The 23441-nt window shown below is 27.1% G+C and overlaps 1 protein-coding gene across 13 annotated transcripts in view; it reads left to right on the top strand.

Moving 5' to 3' along the window:
- LOC107448369 (Rho-related BTB domain containing) overlaps window positions 1-22619 on the top strand; it is a 98844-nt gene extending 76225 nt beyond the window's left edge. For 9 of the 13 annotated variants that reach the window (XM_043045206.2, XM_071177237.1, XM_043045205.2 and 6 more), the window contains 7 exons: window positions 1030-1409; window positions 3721-3814; window positions 3913-4060; window positions 4673-4791; window positions 6311-6553; window positions 8105-8253; window positions 9910-22619. In XM_043045206.2, coding sequence (XP_042901140.1) covers window positions 1030-1409; window positions 3721-3814; window positions 3913-4060; window positions 4673-4791; window positions 6311-6553; window positions 8105-8253; window positions 9910-10078 — 1302 coding nt within the window. In that variant the 3' untranslated portion in view covers window positions 10079-22619. The remainder of the gene's footprint in view (window positions 1-1029; window positions 1410-3720; window positions 3815-3912; window positions 4061-4672; window positions 4792-6310; window positions 6554-8104; window positions 8254-9909) is intronic. The other 4 variants (XM_071177236.1, XM_071177239.1, XM_043045214.2 and 1 more) reach the window with 1 other exon arrangement.
- The last annotated feature ends 822 nt before the right edge of the window (window positions 22620-23441 follow it).

The raw sequence follows: 23441 nt of genomic DNA on the forward strand, positions 1-23441 counted from the left end.
CATAAAACATTTACTACTTTAATTTATAATGANGCATCTACATACCTAGCGACTTGGGACATTTTTTCTCGATGAGAGATATCAAGAGTTGAATCAAACAAAAGTCCATAATATTTATTTATTTTGATATCGTTTATTAGTTGATTTCGAACTGTAGATGCCAGAAGATAAATGAATTCATTTTGAATCTGTGGTGACAAATATGAAAACAACAAATTTTTCTGCTAACAAATTTTTTCATACTCTATTCACTTAATAATAGAATCGTCGAATAGATGTAGTAAGTAATCTTATTTGATTTATTACTTACCAGAAATGCCTTGAACTTGAAAGGTAATAGCATAGTGAAATATACAATATAATTTATGCTGACATTAAACTTATATACAACATTTAATAACATTTCATTTTTATTCTAAGCAGAGCGCGATGACAAGGACGTGAATTAAATATTGAAATATATTTAATATGAATATGAATTTAATATAATATTTAATATGAATTAAATATTATGAATAATATTTATGAATTTACATTTATTATGTTACACTGGCACTGATTTAAAATATATTTTCCAGAAATCAATTATAATAAAAAAAAAGTTATCCAACAATTTTTTGCTTTGCGGACCATTTAGCGCCCCTTTGTGAGTAGCGCCCGGGGCATGATGCCCCCCTTGCCCACCCCTCGCTACGCCACTGACTGCTTTAATTTATAGTGAACGTTTTCTATATGAAAAAAATTACTTCTTGCTTGAAGTTTGAGATGTTCTGAATGTAAGATTGCTCACCTCTTGATGTTAATTTCTATACGTAGTTCATATTTAAGTTTTTTTGTGACAAAATAAAAGATAGTTTAATGATTTTTGGAAAGTTTTTTTTAAAATTTCTGATTGCTTATTTTTTTACTCTGGTCACCATAAAAATTACATTTATTCATTGATTTCTTATTGATATAAAAAAAATTGTCACATACATACATTTGCCGATTGTTTTGCAAGTCTGCCTGATAAATCTTTTTACGTTTCAGGTTAGCTCATCCGATAGTTCAATAGGAAATTTTAACATGGACACCGAGCAGTTGATTGCCGAGAGTCCTCATTCTGTTATCACATGTGCCTCTTTCTGCCTTTCTCGCAGTAGCAACCACCACAACAATGCTAACCAGAACAACTCAGAGACTCGCCACGGATCTGTCCGGCGGAGATCCACCACCTGCCAGATCCATCCTGAATCCACCCACAACATTACGACAGGGATCCGACGACTACTCGATCATCGTGCTTATCAGTGCATAAGTATAGAACGATGTGAAGGTCTTGATCACCGGGGGAGGGTCACCTCCTCTGTACAGACTATAGTCACGCTCACCAAAGTCATAACGCCTGGTGCCATGCAGAATTGTCTTAGGTGAGTAACTTTGTTTTACCTGTTATATTGGCAATTCAAACAGTCTATAGACAAACAGCACTTAGAAGACTTATTTAGATATGATAACACCTGGCAAGCTTTCACCATTGGCTAGTAGATAATCATGCTAATTTCTGTCTTGATTTCAAAATTGATTAAAAAAAGTTAAGTTTAGAAGCTTTATGGAACTCAAAAGTCCATTGAACATTGTGTCTTAAGTAAGAATTGCTGAAACTTAAAATATATTCTACATAAATTCGAAGCATTATAATGAAAGGATAACATCGGGATACATTCACATACAACTGAGGAGAAGAGTTTCTAGGTATGAGAAATTGCAACACTCACCATCGAACTGGTGCTCACCTCAATTCCATTGTAAGCGTCTCAATCGTCAATTATCCTAAAAATTACTGATGAAATTTGAAAATCCATAAAACAAACACTTTTATTGCTTCTTTTTCTATTTTTTATTGATTTTCAAAACCCATCAATCATTTTGGGACATCCAGTATGCACAGGATGTTTAGCTCACTCTGTTCACAAGATGTTCACCAGAATAATCACTAGATTTAAATATGTTTTAAGAATCATTGGAAAAAATAAAGTTAAACAAACTATGCCACAAATTAGTGTTTAAATGACCAAGTATAAAAATCTTTTAAATCACTGACTATCCCTGTCTTCCCAATTATACTATAATGAAGGACTGAATTAATCTGAAATCAACTATAATGAAGATGAAGCTTGACTGTGTTTTTTAGCAAATGCTCTCTAGTTATACTACTTGGTCAGACGTTAGAAACAGTTTTTTTTAATAAATTAAAGAATAAATTTTTTGAAGCTCTAATGTGAATATTTTTGATATATCTATATTTTTTCCGACCATGAGTTTTAAAATATGTGTCGAAGTGATAGCAAAAGACCCTGTATATATTGTTTTGAACCAAAGCCATTTCAAGACGGCAAGACCTTTCAATTGTGTATCACTGAGAATGATTACTTAAGAACTCAAATTATGTTCGCCTAAATTATAAAAGAAATGATTTTTCTTTTAAAAATTTTATCCCTAAAAGCAAGCTACTAAACATATTTTTTCTATTAATATTATTTTTATAAAAAATTTATTTTCAATTTTTGATTTTTAAGTCCCACTTAAAAAATATTTTAAAAATGTTTAAATATATCTTTTTTCTTGTTCTGTGATTTTTATTTTTATGAATTGTTTTCTTGTGGCTTGGAGGGAAGCTAATACAACTGCATTTAAAGTCCTAGTTAATCATGTATATTATTGAAATATAGATAGAAGCTTTCGAAATTCTAATACAAAAATGAATTTAAAATTTTAAAACTATCACAAAGAATTCTTTTTATTTTATTTATTTATTGAATATCATTGAGTCCTTAGATCTTTAAAGTGTAGGGTTCTGTATATACATATAATGCTTGCTCCACCCATATGACTCCTGGTAGAATAAACCAGAAGTAATGCATTTTGAAGAAAAAACGCCCTGTTTCTCCATCACACATAACTTACAGTTTATTCTTTCTAATCTATTTGTAGTGTATCTACCACTACAAAAATACAATTCCAATTCACTAGTATATAAGACATGTTAACTTGATTCTTTGTTGAGGTACCTTTTCATAGATGAAGGTTGACATTGCCAAATACTCCTCGCCCCACATTGGTGACCCGGACGTGATGTGAACACACCTGCCTTGACAGAAAACGCTCACTTCGTTTTGAACACGCCTACTTCGATGGATTGTCCATATTAAACTGTAGACTTGCTATTTTTGACTATGACATGATCCACCTCCTCCAGCTGTTGCTACTCAGTCTCGATCACACACAACGTTGGCCTGTATACACGCGACTGCTAATTGCAACACAGAAGCAACCACGACCGTGAACTTAATACAGCTCTGATGAACAGCAAAAAGTACAGTGATCTTAATACGGCTCTCCTGACTCCTCACAAAACACCTTTGAATCAAGTAGTGGTATCCCGTTCATCGTATTCTATCACAGATAAAAATTCTGGTGGGGGAGTACTGTATTGTATCCACCACTTCAAAAATACAATTCCAATTCTCTAGTATGTATATAAGACAGGTTAACTCTATTTTATGTTGAGGTACATTTTCATAGATGAAGGTTGACATTGTCGATTACTCCTCGCCCCACACTCTTCATAATTATTCTCAAACTAAAACTTGAATTTCATGTAGTATTCAAATTTTTCTATTCATTATGCATAAATAAAATTAAAGTTATAAGATAATTAAGTTAAGTTTTCATTTAAAGATTTCTGTACACTGGGGGACTTGACCATAAAATGTGCATGAATATGACAGAGCTGCTAGAGGCAGCAGAACTCATGGAAATACCGGAACTTCAGGTGAGTTGCAGCATTTTCAGTTTATTACTGTTTTTAAATTCTTGTACTATATATGTTTTATTTTGTGTGTGTGATGTTGGACTGAAATTGTCATTCAGACTTTTGACTGGGACTCTCCTGTACAGTTACTGATTGGCAATGGACAACATAATCAGAAGGAATGCAACACAGATCTACAGAAGAAATTTGCTCAGAAAGTTAGGAATCGGATGAGAGAGGTCTGTCTGCACCAGGGGCTGTTTTCAGGTTGGCTTTTTTCCACTTTTTCCAGAAATATTTCTCCCCTTTTTTTTTAAACAATTAAAATATATATATATTGGTACACTGAATGTGATGCTTGACTTCTGTAACCTACTGGAAGCCATGTCCTATGATCCGTCACTCCTTTGTGGAAAAACATGCTATTAACAAGATTATATTCAAATATTAAATTCACAAATATAGTAAGATTTTAGCCAATTTAAAAAGACCATGAAATTTTAACTCTATAAATAATCACCACTGCTTTATTAATTTTAATTTCTAGAATGCTTAAAAATTGATGCAGCCGATTCTGTTTTTAGTTTTTTTTCTTCATCATTTAATAAATGAATCACAATTATAGCTTTGAACAAATTAATTTTAACAAGAATTTGCATATTGAAAACTAAAAATTTTGAACATTTGCAACATATTATTTTCTGTTTTGTATCGTTTGTAATTTTTTTTAATTTATCAAAATATTAAATTTTTATATAGTAGTGGCTCTAAATTTCTTTAATGAATTGCGTTGTAAATTTAAAAAAGGAAGAAAAAAGCTTCTTTTACTTGTAGGTATTGCATAAATTATAAATTAGAACTTTTTTTTCATTTTTAAAGATGTATATTTCCAACTGGAAGACGGCCTTTGTTGTGCGCACAAGCCTATTTTGATGGCTCGCTGTGATGTCATGGCTGCCATGTTTCGTGGAGATTTTAGAGAGAGTTCTGCCAAAGTTGTAAGTATCTATATTGTTTAAAAACATTTATATAGAAGACATTTAACTAATTTTAATCTTTTACTCAAGTTGTCCACATCTTTTACCCAATATTTATACTTAAGTAACTAAAAATGCACTCTTTTTTACTCTAGTTCTTTCGGCACTCAAAAAATAAATAAAAAATAAAGAAAGAAAAGAAGAAAGAAAAAGGAATCAATATGAAACCAATTTGGGAGAAAGCTGGAAATCCTTCTAAAAATTATGTTTTTAAAAGTTTTTTGACCCAATATACCCAGCCACCTTTACTTTTCCTACAAGCTGGTTGAGCTTCAAGCTGTTTCCGGGGATCGAACCCCAGTTCCTCACAATGACAGCTTAGTGATTTAATCTCTCTGCCATCTTTATGACCCTCAGAAAATTCTATGTGTCAGGGTTAAGACAATATTCTTATAAAAATGTTTCTCCTATGAGAAATTTAAGATTTATTAATGTTGCGTTTATCATAATGTTGAATTATACCTAATTTTATATTGAAATAAATATCTGTAATTCAACTCAAAGAAATTTTACAGAATTTTTTTTAAAAGATTGAAATATAGTTTTATTCTTTAAAATCCAGTTTATTAATAGAATGTCTTTGATAATATGACACTTAGTAATTGTATCTTAATATTTGTTGTGAATTGTTGCTGTGGTTTGTTCAATTTAATTATATCATTTAGTAGTGAGAAGTTAAAATAGTCATATGTGGTTTGAAAATATTAGAGAGTATGTTTTAAAGAGTATTTTTGAAAGATGACTAATTTTAGACATCTTCAAAGTTCTTTTTTTGTGAATCAATCAGAAGCAACTGTATTTATACGCTTTGACTTATTACTAGCCCAATTCTGTATACGTAGTAGAAACACCATATCCAAAAAGTCAAGTTTGTCAATTTTCTCAGAAAATAGATGCCCAAGCTCATGGATATCTGTTAAATACTATAAAGTTATTTTAGTTTTCTTTTGATAAAATATTAATAACTATTGTAATTTAACTATGAGATGTTATTTAACAAAGTATTGTTTTCAAAATATCGAATTTCTAGATTTTTCCTTAGTTAGCAAATTTCTGAAAATGCTTCTGTCTTCTTTACTGCTTACTTATTTAATAAATAGCTGGTATTTTGTGTAGTACACCATAGAGAAAAAAAGATGTTTTTAGATCTGCAGTATTATTACTCAATCCTTAATGCTGAGTGAGAGGTTTAAAATACTTGGAATTTGATTTTTATGTTTGTGTTTTAACTAACTAAATGTTTTCAAATTAAAGATCATTTTCATATTTGCTTTTTGTTTTGAAAACATTTGTTTATTGACGCTGTGAAATTTTTGAATTTTTAAAACATGCAAACATGTCTATTTATTTTTAAAATTTAATTTTTCTTTCTGTATTTTTTTAATAAAGAATTCGATAAATTTTTTGTTTTGTGACCTACGGTTTGTTTTCTAATTATGTACTGCGGTTAATATCATTAATGCGTGAATGATTTCTCCAGGTGCATTTTCCCGGTATCAGCAAAAGCTGCTTCCAGCAACTCTTGGTCTATCTGTATACAGACGAAGTGGACGATTCCGTGAATCCAACCAACTGTTTAGAGCTGCTAGAGCTTGCCAACCGACTGTGTCTCTCAAGACTGGTCGGACTTGTCGAACAGAAAGTCATTCACGACCTGGTAAAGCTCTCTGATGTTGGAGTGGACTCCACCGAACACGCCCTCAGATTACTCGAGCCTTGCCAAGTAAGAATGTATTCAAGTCAGTTTCCATAAAAAAAAGACTCTTTCTTCCTTTGATGTTTTTATTAATGAAAATAGTAATTTCAAATTATAACCCTTTATATATATATGTGGTTAAAATCTCTGTAAAAATTGTTGGAACATCAGGAGTTCAAATTTATAATTAAGTAAGAAAAATAAAATTATTTCCTAATAATATATACTAATCAAGATTGAGGTCTGGCACAGGATGAAATTAAGGGGGGATTTCAGGCACAGGCTGACTAAATGTAACAATTGGCGATGAAAGAGTTGCCTGCCAGTTGCCTTCAAATTGCCGCTTATTTCGTCCAAAATGCATTCCTTGTGTATTTTTTTTATTTCTTCAATTAATATGGAATTAGGAATATTTTATAATGTTCTAAAAGTAACTTTCATGCTTGTTTCTTTAAATTTTCCTTCCTTTTAAAAATAAAACTTGTAATGCTTAACATATATTGAGAAATGTTTAAAAAGTAATGCTTAACATTATTAAAATTTTTTTTTATTTGTTTGAAAGTTTCGATTTTTTAAAAAGCTGCCTCTGTTAAAAATGCTACTACTGGCAAATAGCAAAATTTCCTAAGGTCACAATGAGCGGAAGAAAGAATAAACCTATCACATACTAGTTTAATATTTGTGTTGTGGAATTTGAATGCATTGGTTTTTGTCTGGGAAAAACTACTTTTACTTTTTATGTCTTCAATTTCACTGGTTTTAGATTATTTTAATTCCTCTGTCGCTATTCAAGAACTCAATAATGGTTGATCTTTGTTTGAAACTTTTTTGACATGCATCATAATTAATGATCTATAATATGCTTAACTTTTTAATTCAATTTTTTTACATGAAGTATGGAAATATGTAATATGAGCAGACAATACAGTACAGTTTTTTCTTTTGTATCCCTCTTTGCTTGTTTTTTTTTTCTTTTCTCTTTTCATCTTTAGGCTCAGTAAGGCAGCAATCAGCTCGATTATACCTTAACTTGCACAATATAGGGAATAAACTCTGCAATCAATTCTTCTTCTTTTCGTTCAGTTCTCTCAATATTCAGATATTGCTTGATTACCTTATTTTATTTTTTTATTCCTTATTCTAATCTTTCTTGTTTCTATGCAATTTTTTTTGTTGCCTTTTTTTTGTATACATTTTTATTTTTGTGCTTTTGCTCCTTTTTTTATTTTCCTTTTGTTTCTTTTAAAATATTTTATGCTTCAAAATGATATTAACATAAAAAATAAATTATGGAGCATCAAAAAATTTGTTCTATTATAACAAATGCTATCCTTTAGTAAACCAAATATCATACTGCATATATAACTGAAAAAAATATTTTGTGAAAATAATTATATAAAATCTGTCATTTTTAAAAGTTTTTGCATAAAAAAATAATAGTTTCTTCATTCTATTTTTTCTTTTAATTTCTTTTTTTATTGATATGACGAACTATGGTTGTTATGGAATGCATTAATATCTCCCAGGCACCTTTTATAGCATTTCTTAACAGTTAAATTTGTCTATTTATTATTTCAGATGCATAATGCAGACCAGTTAGCTGACTGGTGTCTGTATCACATAACTGTTAACTACAACGAGATTTGCCGAAAGACACCAAAGTTGCTAAGAAATCTTCACCCTGAGAATCAAGCCTATTTAAACAGGAATCGTTGGCCTCCCGTTTGGTCAGTATATTCTGTATTCATATCTATATTTATATGTAATTCATTTTAAATTTTTTATAATAAATTTCTTCCATTTGTATATTACATTTTAATATTTGTGCATTTCTCAATGACTCATAGGATTATTAATCAACCAAACAAAAACTAAAATTATTTTTTTGTTCTTTTTTGACAGTTTTTGTTAAATCTAGTTCTTTTTCATTTTTTTAACTAGATTGCTAGCAAAAATGAACAGCATGTAAACATGAAAGTTAAAGCGCATGAAAATTTAATTTATTAAAAAAAGGAACAAGAAATTTATTCTGAAAATGCTAGTGCAAAAATGGCAAAACAAAGAATCTTCATCCTCATAAAAAGGTTATTATTTGTATGGAACAAGTTAGCTAAGTAAGGAGGCTCTGTTTTTATTTTATGTTTGCATAATAAAAATTATTAAATCATTAAATGTTTTCCCAATAGTAAAATTATTCGTGCATATATTTTAAAAGCATAAATGAAATGATTTAATGTTAATTGTATTTAACTCTAATTTGAATAGAATAAATAAATATACATAGAGAATTTTTCAAATAACTTCCCAATTTTTGCTATGTCTGTTGAGCAATATGTGATGAAAAGAAAGTATGTCTTTTTAAATGAGCGAAATAGAATAGTTTGCTTGTAGTTTAGTCTGGGTTGGCTTTTTGAAGTCCTGATGCAACAATCATAATCATAATCCATGTTTTTATAGTAAAATTTAAAACATTAAATAAAATATATTCAAATATATAATTGCAAAAATTGAAGTGGAAATTAATAGTTTTGAGCAGAAGAAAAAAGATTCACATTATATTCATGTTCACTACAAATGTTTTTTTTTTAAATTTGAGAGCTCTTATCTTTTTCAGGAATTCATTTAACAGAACTTGAAATCAAAAATATAGTGCTATTTGCCGTCTTTGCCATCTAGCTTCATCACCTTTCAAAATTATTTTGTGCAAATATAAACGTTAATGGTAACTAAACTGAAGTGAACTAAACTTAATTTTTAAGTTTGAGACTTGAGTGGAAGATGGTAATTTTTTAATGCCTTTTTTCATTCTTATTATCATAAGCATTTTTTACATACTAAAGTGTTTTGAAATTAAAGAGTTCACTTTTTTGTCCCACTCTATTATATATAGTGTTCTATTTTATATAGTGTTATAACTATATATATAGTGATATTTAAAGCAAATTTATTTTATGAAAAAAGAAATTTCCAGCACAAAAAACTTTTATAAGAAAAGGGTGTTTTTTATTTAACATTATCACACCATATAATGGTAATGAGCAATTTAAATTATTAAATTAATACATAAATGTAATTTTTTAGTTTTTTGATGTGGTGGTTTTATGAAAATATAAAATTTCAGAAACTAACACATGTATAGTACCTGCCTACTATGATTTCAACATTGAGTTAATTACTTACATTTCATTACATATTCCTTATTAACTATTTGTTCCTGTATTCTTCTTGTTTTGGTATTGTATTCTTCTGAAATCTCTTTGACTCACATTACAACACTTTATTTATTTTATAATATTCGAATCAGGTACGATCAAAAGTTTATTTTTGTATTATTTTTAGGTCTTATAATTGGCACGTTTTTTACTTGTACTTTCCTTTTTCAGGTATTTAAAAGAGATCGATCACTACGAACGTTGTGTGAGAGAACGTCAATGGGAAGAGAAGCCGCCAAAACTTTTTAAACGCCATAGAAATAACAGTACAAGTGGATGTCTCTGTTTCTCTGGAAGGAACAGGAACAGTGATTCTAAACGTGCCTACCGTACTGTTTGATTGATTTATGAGGGTCTTTTAACTCTATAAGCGCATGTTTAATTGAAAGTCTTTTACTAAGCACTTACACTGTTTGGTGTAGAAATGAAGAATTCAAATAACACATAAAACGTGCTGCGCATTTTAAATAAGCTAATACGAACTTATTGTGTGCCCCCTAACTTCTCTTTTCTGATGATTTCTGATTTACTTGATTCATGAGCTTTGTTTGAGAGAAACAGATCTCTTGTTGGAATGGAAAGTTTTGAGAAAATATGTCTTATTTTCGCATCATGCTTTAAGCTCTGTCAGTATACATGTAAAAATAATACCAATGTCTAAAATTGTTCATGATGCTAATCTTAAGCATTTTTACTGATAAATCTTATCGCTTGGCTTAAAACTAAGAGCATATGGAAGGGAAAAACATATGGTTTTTGTTATTTGTTCTGGATTTATTGTTTAATCTGTATTGGAAATGTTATTTTTTTAATGTTTAAAATTGTGTTAATTATGCATTGTGATTATAACTGGCTTTTAAAAACAAAATTGTCATTTAAATTGTTTTTCTTTCTGTATTTATGTTAAAATTTGTCAGCATCATGGATGATCTGCATTTTCCATGGAAGTTTTAAAGTATAAATTTCTTTACGAAGTCATTATGTTTCCAATTAGAAGGTTATCTTAATAAAGCTACAAAGTGTGTCATAAAAACTACCCTTAATATAAATTTTTTGAATTTTTTCCCAAAATTGACCTAAAAACACGTACACCATTAAGAATTGTAAGTTAATATTTAAAAGCAAGAAAAAATTACTATTGAAGTCTAACAAATTACTACTTAGAGAATTAATACTGAAAGCATCAAAACCTTTTTGATTTTTGTATAGAGTTAAAAGATTACTAAAATTATCTCCAGGTTTCATCAGACAATCAAACTGGTTTTGATATTATCGATGATTCTACAGATAGTATTTTAGTTCTTTCCTTGCTTATTTGAACATAAATTTGTGACCTCTACTGTGTTCACTTTTTTAAACTTTATGTTTGACAAGGTTTCTAAAACCCTATATTAAGAATAATCATAACAGATAACCCTGTTAAGAAAATGTGATTGAGTAATAAATTATTTTAAACTTTCATGGATCACATATCAATCATATAAGCTGAGCTAATTTTAAACTTATTTAAATTTTTGTGTAAATTTCATGGATTAGTTTCTCTAATGTGTTTAAATCTTATAGAGATGAAAAATTTACCTCTAATTTGGCTTCACTTTTTACAAGTGTTTTGTTTAATGTTGACTATAGTAGAAATATATATTATATGAATCTGCTTAATGTTTTTGAATTGTACTTTCATGCACTGCAAACATTGCTTTAATCACATATATGATCTATTTTTTAAATCTTCACTTTCGAAATCGCATCTAGCTTTATTTTATAGCACACTATTTTATTAACCTGAGACTGACTTGAAAACCTTTTTTTTCTTTCTTTTTTTTCCGTATCAAACTACAATATCGGATCAATGATAGGTGTGACATATTTTCAAACATTTTTGACAACTTTGTAAGAAGCAAAGGTTTCTGTCAAAACTCACAACAAACAAAAAGGCCTATACTTAATAAGTAACATGACCTATGACTTTCTATAAATGTGATTTTTGTCTTCGCTTTATTATTTATTAATTACTTTTTAAATAGAAAATGTCACTATTTTAACTTTGAATGCATAACCACTTTTGACAAAAAAATATTATTTTTTCTGTTAAAATAATTACAATAAGAAGTATCTTTTCCTAAAAAAATTTTTAAGTTTTTAGTTTTACGTTTTTTTTAATGTTTTATTCGTAAAATTAAAATTTGTTACTTATTTGAACAAAGGACTATCCTTACATCCAGTTGTTGGCTAAGGGGGTCATAGAAGTAAATTATCTAATTTTGAAACAAACAGCATGATAGTGACCATGTGGTCAATATTGCTTTTTTGAAGCCTTTACTTTACAGACAAGCTAGTACCGAATTGATCTGACGCTGGATGGGCTTCAAGTCACCACCAAGGGTCGAATCCCAATCCTTTACCATCATGAAAGCTCAATTCCTTAAGTACAGTATTTTCTGGGTACATCTATTTATTGAGTTGATTAAGTTGGTGCATAACATACATCCTTTTAATCTTAAGTTTTAAATTAAAGAGAAATCATAAAATGCTCTGAAACTTATGTTTTTTTAACAATTCAAAACTGTTTACAATTTACATTCTTTTTTCACTAATATATTACTGTGATTGTAATAAATGTGAGGAAAAGATTTGTTCATTAGTTTATGCAAGTATCGTGAAAATGTCAACATTAGAAATGCTGCTGCTTTTAATGTTGTCTAAGTGTGATGTATGGTTGGACCATATTAAGAACTGGTTTTGTTTTATTGGTGAAGAGGTCGAAATTGAAGTCCATGATCGTTATGCTAACAATGAAGTTTCTTAGTAAATGTGTGTAAATTTTATATTTGTATTATTCCTAATATGTATAATTCACAATATTGCACTATATTAGTTAAAAAAAACTTCTGTTTTAGTTTTTGCTAATTTAGAAAGTCAAAAAAACCACGAAATTTAATTCTTACGTTATGTAAAAGAGATAGGGAGGCATTACAAATTTATTTTTCTTATGTATTTATTTTGTGCATAGCTATTTATTAGCTGTATGCTTTTAATGTCCAATTAAACTGCTGGTCAGTATTGCTGGACATACAAGGAAAAATACAAGGAAAATAATAAAGATTGCAATGCATTTTTTATTTAAACACTTAAGTTTGTACTTCATATGAACTTTTTATGTGTTCAAATCTGAACTGTGATCTTTTCATCTGCTTGTTCTTTATTTTTCATTTTACTTCATTAATTTTATTGTTACTATTACTTTTTTTTACAGAAACATATTATTTTTCTAATATGTTTGATCAGATTTCTATTTTAGTTCAAACAATTCTTTTAATAAATATTATGCTTTTTTTATAAATAGTCGCATAGCTCTTAACAGTTTTTTTCTTTAAAAAAAGTTCAATTCTTTCATTTAAGTTAATGAATTTTTTGAGGAACTTACAGAACTTGCAAGTTAATTTAACACTGTAATAAGTTCACAAGTATCTATAAATTATTTAAGAATAAATTAAATTTTTTGCATAATAAAAAAAATTTAAAACTTTTTTCTCAGTTAAATTCTTGAATTATCAGAAAATTGAGATTTTCTTTATGAAATATCTATAAATAGAAAACTGTATGTTTTTATTATTTCGCTTTTGTTTTGTAGTTTAATAAAAAGTATTTACATTTTGGTTTAAACTATCTAGCATTCATTATATTTTTATTATTTTGTAAATGACATCTTGTTTTTGTCAAATGTTTATTTATGAAACTTGCAATTATTATTATGATTTTTAAATTACTGAACTGAGAATTTAATAAAAATATTTCCAATTTTATTGGAATATAGTAAAAAAAAGTCTGTGTATGAAAAATTATTTTTATTTTATTACTTACAAACACTTTCATTTCTTCATAATGTTTTTTCATGTACTTGAGATAAGTTCAATTCACATCATAATCTTCAATCATTATTAAACTGCGTAAAAATAAAATTTAATTTACATTTAAGGTGCTTTTTAATTTTGACTAAATTTAGAAAAAAAAATTTATTTTCTTCTTTTTTCATTTCTTAAATTATGTCCAGTTGAGAAGAGGTATAGCTTATTTCATTAATTTAATTTTGAATTATTATTCTTTTATTTTAAACTTTTAAAAAAATTAATTTATTAAGCTTTCTATTTCTTTGTCTGAAAAAAAAATATTTTAGTTGAGCATAATTTATTTACTACTTTTAAGGTAAAACTCATAAGTTACAGAATGATTCACTCAAATGCCTAACTATATTTATACTTTTTTTTTATAAAAACCATTTTAAAAAAAGTTTTGAACCGTACTTCATTAATTTAAATTCCTGTAAAATTTCAATTCAACTGTACTGTCCATATGTTTTGCATTTCGATATTTTATGCTGTACTTTTACATGAAACTTCAGTATATTGTAGTTAGTTTGTTTAGTTTTTCTTCAATTGAAGGAAAAACTAGATCTGTAGCTATAAATTTTTATATTTGCAACTTCCTTTTAAAGTATAAACTTGACTTTTTTCTCGAAGAATGATCTATAATACTTTCTAGAACTTCTGATTCATCCTGAAAAAGTAATTTATGAATATTTTTGTGTTAATTAATGGAATATTACGTTGTGATATTAACATTTACTTATCTGCACATTTATGATAAACCAACATAGATACGCGTGTAAAGCAAGATGCAAATTGCTACCTGTGTCAAAGCAACTCGTAGTCTGTTAAAAAGTGATAGAAATGTTGTACGCATTAGAAAAGAGCGCAATTGCTTTAAAAAAAGCGCAAAAAAAAACACACACCACTGCCTCTTTACTCTTTGCATGTATTCATTGTTCACATGCTGTATTCTGCTCAACATAAACATCATTTGTAATAATATTCATTGGATGATAACATTTAAAGTACTTATTCACTATAGCATTTTGAAGTAATAGCTTTTAATGTGTCATTATCATGAACACAGTTACAAATTTATCGTTAATCTCTTGAAATTTAAATCTGTTTTCTCTTAAATGTTAAAGTCGTGAAAACTCTACATTCTTATTTTATATAAGATTCTTGTTGAAAGTAGTTTTCATATTTTGCACAACTAGTGGCAAACTAAAGATTTGAAATAATTTTTTGTTCAAAAGGCAGTCAATTTATTTGTTTTTCTCAATTAATTTAAAAATAATACTTTAATTTAAAAACTAATGCTTTTCTTAAATAAGGAACAAAAGTGATAAAAAAATAACACAATATTATGATCAAACAATTCTGAGTAGTACATTTTCTAGTTTTTAAATTCCTTTTTTTGTTTACTAGTAAAATATGAAGATTAAAATACATTTATGTGTAAATAAACTCTTGGTGTTATAAATAAGCTATTTTTTTTTTAAAGAATTACATTTGAAAGGAAGAAAAACCGCAATTTTGTTATCAAACAATTTTATGACTGGTACAGTTTCGGAATCGTCTTCTAGTTTTTAATTTTACTTTTTGTTTTCAAGTAGGATATAACATTTCAAGACACAATTCTATGTATAGAAAAGTTCTTGGTGTTATAAATCAGCCTTTTCTTATATATAGAATTACACTTGAAAGTTAGAAAAAGAAGATAATTTTGTTATCAAACAATTCTATGCCTGGTGCGATTTTAGAATCGTTTTCTAGTTTTTAATTTCATTTCTTCTTGTTTTCTTCGAGTAGAATATAACATTTTGAGTCTTAATTTTATATATATATATATATATATATATATAATAATAATTTTTCCTGTTACAAATAAGCTATTTTTCTTGGTACAGTTTCAGGATCGTTTTCTAGTTTTTTTTTTTTTTTAATTATCACTTTTGACTAAAATATGATGCATTAAGACTCATTTTTGGTTACAAATTTTTAGTATTCTAAAAGAGTTTTTTTTTTAAAGAATTGATTTTCAAAGTGAGAAAAAGAACACAAATTTGTGTGCAAACAATTCTATGAGTTGCACTTTTTTGGAATCGTTTTTTAATTTCATTTCTTCATTTCATATTTAATTTTTTAATTTCATATTTCGTAATTGAGTAAAATATGTGCCAGAAATTATTTTGAGTTATAAATTATTTTTGTTGAAATATGCAAAAAGAATAATGTTTTAAAATGAGTTAAAAAAAAGCAACACTTATGTTATGAAATGTTTTGTATAGTTATAATTTTGTAATTTATGTGGAATTTGAAAGCTAACTTTCACTTACTACTTATAGAAAATTGGAATCTAGTGTTTGTCTTTACCGCAATGCAGGAAAACATTAGTTTTAATACTGCTAAATTTATTCGCATCTTTTTACGGAATGATAATCAGTGAATACAATTCGTTTAAATCACTAAGAATTAACATTTAATTGTTTTAGTTTGTAATCTAATTAATTAATGTGAAAAATTGCGATTTTAAATTCAATTTTTATTTTATGCTATTCACATATAATTTAATTCCTTTTATTTTATTATGTGAATAAAACCTGTTTTGGAGAGTATTAAAATTTTTCCTGAACTATGAATTTTAATTCAATTTTAGTCTAAAATTAAAATTAAAAATGTTGTAGAAATTTTTTTTTGTGGTGTTAATGTTACTTGGTTGCTTTTAAAAATTAATTTGAATGTATTATAAATGTTAATGCTATTCTAATAATGTATATATAAAAAAAATTCATTTTTGTATGTATCTAATATTATTTTTTAATTAAGTGTTAAATTGTATAACACTGTTGTTCAAAAAATTGTTGAGTCGAGTTAATAGAAAATTTTAAACCAGTTATTCCAGTTAATTTTTTGCTGTAAATTCCAATTACTTTTTAGTAGATTAGTTGCACTTTGTGAACATGAATATTTTAAACCTTACCAGAGTTTTTAAATTATGTTTTTTGGAAGTAGATTTAGTGCCCTCAGGTGCCTCTATGTGTTGACAGTGATAATTCACTCCGCTCTATGTGATAATAACTGCATTGGAATAGTATATAATCCATAGAAGATTTATAAATTACCGTTTATAGATTAAGTGTGATATATATATATGTATAAAAAACATGCATTTCAATAGATGTGCTTTATTTTTGTTTTTTAGCGCACTGTATTTTAAATCTGAACAATCTAAACAATTTAATATCTCTTAAAATTTATTGTCGAAATTCTGCTTTTCTTTTCATTTCTAGAAAGGTTTTGCTGTTAATGAATACTGAACTAAGTTAATTTTTCACTAAAAAAATTGCTTTATTTACTATTGTGTTTTAACTAATTAGAGAAGAATCAAATTTTTAATGATCTCTGAGTATTAGTCCCAGCTTATTAAATGGCAGAAAAAGTGCGTTGTCAGAAACTTTTTTGTACAATCTTCGTTTAGAAGGTTAATTAATTAATACATTTATTTATGCCATTTTTTTATATCTTTCTAAACATTTGCTTGTAATAAAAATTGAAAGGAAATCAATATGATAAATTATTTATAGTGTTTATAATTTACAGATTCTTGTTTACAGATTCAGAATTATAAACAAAATTAAAGAATCATCTTTAAATTTAATGTTGATAGTTTTGTTTTAGTCTCAATACCAAAACATATTTCTTCCGATGAAGGGTTTATATTATTCGTTGATTATTATAAATATTGAGTTATAGAATTTCTTAAAATACTAGTATATTAATAAACAATGTGACATATATGCAAAATATTAAGTTTACAAAACCAACTATTTTTGCAATTACATATTTCAAAATTTATTCTAACTTTCAAGTATTTTTATTAAATATAAATTATTCCTAATTCTTTTATTATTCAATTTTTATTATATCTTTTTGTAGTTTTTTGTTGACTCATGAAATACTCTTTCTTTTTTGGGATATTCATGAATATGTTTAAACTGATACTTTAACCCTTTTGTCCCACTTGTGGACATTTAGTTTAAATCAAAAATGTCATATTAAGAAGATAAATTTTTTTCCTTCTCAGATACATTGCTTAATTAATGTTTTTAATATGAAAGAATTAAATGAGTAACTGAGCAAAATATGCATTATCGCCCAATATTTGAGATTTCTCATTACCTTTTCTTGAAAATGAAAAACTTATGAGCTATTATCTAGCTGTGCTAACTTTACGTGTAAATTTTAAAGTGCCATGCAACTTTTTCTCAAATTTTGAATCATATTTATTAAATATATTTTGTAAAAAATTTTTTGAAATACTTCACACCATTTAGCATAGTGTTGCCTGCTTTTATGAACACTTTAGTAATTACTACTCTAAAACGATATTTTAATACTTATATAAAATTTAATTAATTAATGTCAGCGAAATAATTGTAATAAATTAATAATATTTTAACACTTAATTAATTTAAAATAAATAAATTAATTTTTAAACGATTAATTATGCAATTTTAGCGGTTAACTTAAATTACCTGGTTTAAATTAATTATTTAAATAAAATAAATTTATAAAATTGTATTAATTAATATATTTTACATTTATTAGTTCAATTTATTTATGAATAAAAAAGTAGTCTATTGTTTTTCAAGCTTCAATATACATTACATAAACATATAATTATCTAAATAAATAGTAAATGACTTTATTTAAGTAAATAATCAAAATTATCGAATTGATGAACTTTTATTAATAAATTAATGAACACTAAATGATGAACAATGTTATGAATTAGTTCACATAATGCAGTTTAGTTCTTTTATTAAATCATTTCTTGCTTACTATCAAATAAAGATTAAATCTTGAAATTAGTTTGTTTCATTTCAAACTATATACATTAATGTATGTATGTTTTATTTTTTAAACATTGATTTTAAAAGTTATAATAGTGAAAGGAGAGGAATAGAAGAATTTAGCAGACTTTATCTCTGAAATTAAGGGTCTATTCTGGATGCTGGAACTTTAAAAGTTGAAAAAAAATTGTTAATAATAATTTGAGATGTTAATCCATTTTTAAAATTTTCCCATTAGAATTATTGATATTTTAATATTACCTGTATAAGAGGATGACTTTTGGACATAAGACAAAAAAACGTCTTTTATCTTATTAAAACACACTCACAAAAAAAGAATTTGTTCTCTGGTCTAAAAATCGTTATTAATTTTTATTTTAATATAAGTGGTTGTTATAGATAACGTTAGCGAATTTTAAATCGTTTGCATTTTGTTGAACCATTGCCATGATTTTGTCAACCAATTCTTTAAGATGTTTCAGAACAAGATTCACTTAAAACTCCAATGATTAAATATTAAAAGCACAAACACATTTTCTAAATTTAGATAAGGCCTAGATTTTGAAATAATTATTTCATTGATACAATACGATTTATTGTAGCTAAACTTCTAGAAAAATCATTTTGTAATGCTGTTAGTATTTTATTTTAATTTGTTTGTATAGCATAAACCTTTTTGTTTTGTTAAAGTTTTAGTAGTTGCAATGAATTATTTTAATATTTCCATTTCTTTTGTTGTTTAAGGTTACACAATGTCTTCGCAAGCATTAAGTTCTCAGAAAACAATTTCTTAAAAATATATTCGTGTTTACCAATGACATTTTCAACAATACAATGATTTTTAATGGTTTAACAAAATTTATATTTTATGTTAATTTTCGCAAAATTATGATTTTTTTCGAACTTATAATTTTTAAAGAACTTATTTTGTGAAAAAAATTCATTAAATAAAAGTTAATTGATACAAAAACTTATACTTGTCTATTTATTTTCTTATTACAGACGAAAAATAATTGGGTAAGATATTTTGTTGACGTTTGAAACAAGAAGGCTAATTTCTATATTTTTTTTCTTTACATATGTATTTTACGAAACTTTTATACAATTTTATATGATGTATTAATTAAAAGCCACTAAATTTTCTTAAATTTTAAAATGAAACGAAAATTGAAAAAATAATGAAAAATTTCATTTAATTAAGTAAAAATAGTTTCTAAAATCTTTATCTATTAAAACTCCTTGGTCCCTTTTATAATATGAAAAGAATGCCGTTTTTCACTTATTTATCTCAAATATTTATGTAATATCTATTTTTTTTTTTAAAAATTCCAACGACATTTTTACTATTTATTATATAATTGCTATTTCTTTTATATAACATAATAAATCTCAATCGAAATTTTTTTAATGATGAAATTTCATCATCTCAAATTATGATTTTTTAACAACTGTTTAAAATATCGTTGTAGTGTAGCATTATTTAATATTTTAATGTAATATAAGATTTTTTCTTCTGAAATAGAATTACGTTAACGTCTAACTGTACTAAACTTTATCCTTTTGAATATATGTCTTATCGATGTGTATTTCTACCATGATTGTAATAACATTTTTTTATTAAGTATGTCTATGTATTTATAAATAATGCTTTGTGTGATGAAACTATTGATTTCGTTTTAAGTTAACGTGTTTCAAAATGTAGAAATATTTCGATTGGTTCGATTAACAACCTATTTAAAGGTACCTAATGATTTTTGTATTTAAACACATTCATCGCTCAAGATGATATGTCTCGTCTTCTAAGGATTTTGGCTGTAAACAAAATATATTGTTTTTAACCCAACGTTTGAAGTTAAACAGTTTAACAAATAAAATTTAATTTGGCGCCAAGAGTTGAAATCGATGCGTCATGGAAGCGTTGAATTTAATACTGTTTTAAATTTCAATATATTTATCACTGAGAATGACCGATATTGGTGAATGTCAACAATCACATATCGGCTTTGGAAAATATCCGAAATATATGCTAGATCTGATTTGATATTACTTTATTTATTGCTTTTTAAGTATTCATTAGATATTTTAATATCTGATCAAGATATGTTAAGAAAAACATATGCTTTGGGAATTCCAGATAGAAGTGGGAGTGGTGGGTTTTAATGACACTTGCCACGCGGGCAAGCTTGCCTGGTGAAACCGAGCAAATTTAAGGCAGAGTGCGCGTTTCTTGTTTTTCAGTGGCGCCATCTATAGCCAAGAATTTGACTTCTGCCACACTTTACATCACACCCGTTTATAGGGCGAACCCATTCATACATCCATTCATTCACAGATCGTAATTTTGACTTGAATCAGAGAACGATCGATCTGCAATCCAGTACCCCCAGAGGTTCTAATTTGTTATGGGAACATGGAGGACTTTTGCGACTCGACAGATTTAGCGTGCATCAGTCACTTTACTACACGGGGAGTCTTCGACTGGCGGGATTCGAACCCACGAACTCTCGAACATGGGGCTAGCGCCCTACCGACCAGGCTATCCCGACCTAGAAGTGTTAGTAATAACCTGTATTCTCAACCCTTATGTTTTTTTTATGATAAAATCTTTGTCCTGTACACACTTGCCCGCTTTTCCCTACTCTGATTCTTTTATTAGTGTCATCTTTCGGTACACCGGTATCATGTAAGTTAAATTCCATTGCCCGGTATTCCCTACATTGATGTAATTGTGAAGTACCATTGTGTGGTATACACTTGCCCGGTATTTCCCACACAGACGTTTTTTCTTTTATATTTCCTAATCGGATATTGAAGCATCGCATAAATATTTAAATATCAACGAATAAATTAATATCAAATCGGACGTAACAAATTTTACGGGCTTTCACCATAGCGACTATGTGATTGTTGCCATTCTCCGGTGAAAGTCGACATTCTTCAGATTTCGATCATTCACGATACATAAACGGTTTGTGTATGAGATTTATCTCTGTTTCTAATTATATGCTAGTATTTTGCGAAATTTTATGTTTAAAAAAAATTGCGGACCCTAAGCTTATGTGCCAAAGATATTTGTGACAAAACATCTACCTCTGGAATTCGAATGATGCTCTCACTATTAAAATACTTTAAATTTTTTATGACTCTTTTTGGAGGAGGATGTAAAAGATCAAAACAGTTTTACAATACTATTGTCCTAAATCACGTGTAAAACTACGTTTTCGATTCCTGTGTTCGTTATTCAGAATTAGTTCTATCTATTTTTTAAAAAACAAGTTTTTATATCAAAAAAATTAAAGAATAAAAATCGATCATCATCAAACGATCTATAATTAAGAAACTAGTTTTATTTATCAATCAATATGTGAAAAAAGCTTCTTTGTCTTTTTAAAATTAAAAACGGTTACATATGCTTGAATACTTAAATTCAACTAATTAAGTAAATTAAAAATTAAATTGAAGTTTTAATTCATTCTTGAAAAACTTCAATATTCACGCTGTATTTTAAAAAATTTTAATTTTTATCTTATTTACAACTTTTGATTCGTTTAAATTCATATAACGTCATAAATAAACAGCGGAAAAAGTAAACAACAATGATGTATCCTGAACCCAACAATAAAAATATTTTTTTTCACTAAACATTAGTTAGAATTTTTCGTGATTTTTTTTTATTATAGAAGAAATTGTACTATATGGTATGGAAATAAAAATATTTTTAATTGTTTTTGATAAGCGATAACTTATCTTTTATCAAACAGGGATAAATCTCACGAATAAATTACGTAATAATTTGATTCCCAATTCGTGTGTGGTAAATAAACTTTTAAATCATTTAAGAATTGTTTTCAATCAAGTATAAATCCAAGATATGGGCATTTAAATAATTCGTTCGCATTTTTAGCACTTATATTGAGCGCGTGTCTTTACACAAACTATCTTCCATTGAGTTGATACTCATTCTTTGGTAGAGAACAAAATAAAGTAGAATACGCACATGACAAATTCTATTTGTAATAATAAAAAAAAATCTCTAGTTCGAAACTAAGCCAAATCACAGTTTTACTGTTCAATAGTTTTGCTGAAACTGTAGATTGATACACTTTTATTGTGTTAATTGTTTATTTATAATTTGTTCAATAAATATTTCTTAAAGAAATGATGTCTTCTATTCATTAATTAAACTGCATATTCAAAGCTGAAATGTCTCCCATTCATTAAACTAAATATTTCATAAAGATATGATTTCCCCCATTCATTAGCCTACATATTTCATAAATATATGATTTCCCTCATTCATTAGCCTACATATTTCATAAATATATATTTTCCATTCCTTAAATAGATTTCATAAAGGTGCCTCCCATTCAGTAAACTACATATTTCATTAAGAAATGTTTCTCTTTCATCAGGCAACATATCCATAAAGAAATAATGTCTCTCATTCAGTAAACTACATATTTCATAAAGAAATGATGTGTACTATTCATTCATTAAATTACATATATAAAGAAGTGTTTCCCATTTATTAAACTACATATTTCATTAAGAAATGATGTCTCTCTATCATTAAAGTACCGATTTCATAAAGAATTGATGCCGTTCCTTCATTTATTTAAATACATATTTATAAAGAAATGCTTCATTATTTAATTTCTAATCACCTTCATTTATTAAACTACCTATCTATTGAAGAAGTAATGCCGCGTTCTATTAAACTACAAATTTTAATTGGAAAAGATGCCATACACTATTAACGAAATATCTCGCCTTTTAAGAGCTATTTACCCAATGGTATTTTTTGTGACAAGATCTATCATTATTTTATTTTCTGACTCTGAATTGCTGAAGGAGGTTGAGGTCGCCTTTCATTGTGATGACTCCGGTTCGAATCCCGATAATATCTGATTAATTAGTTGTTTAAGGCGATTACTCCATTGACTACAGTTGTCAATTTTAAAATATCTATTTTTTCATTATC

The sequence above is a fragment of the Parasteatoda tepidariorum genome, chromosome 2 (genome assembly GCF_043381705.1).
Source record: "Parasteatoda tepidariorum isolate YZ-2023 chromosome 2, CAS_Ptep_4.0, whole genome shotgun sequence".
Classification (NCBI taxonomy): Eukaryota; Metazoa; Arthropoda; class Arachnida; order Araneae; family Theridiidae; genus Parasteatoda; species Parasteatoda tepidariorum.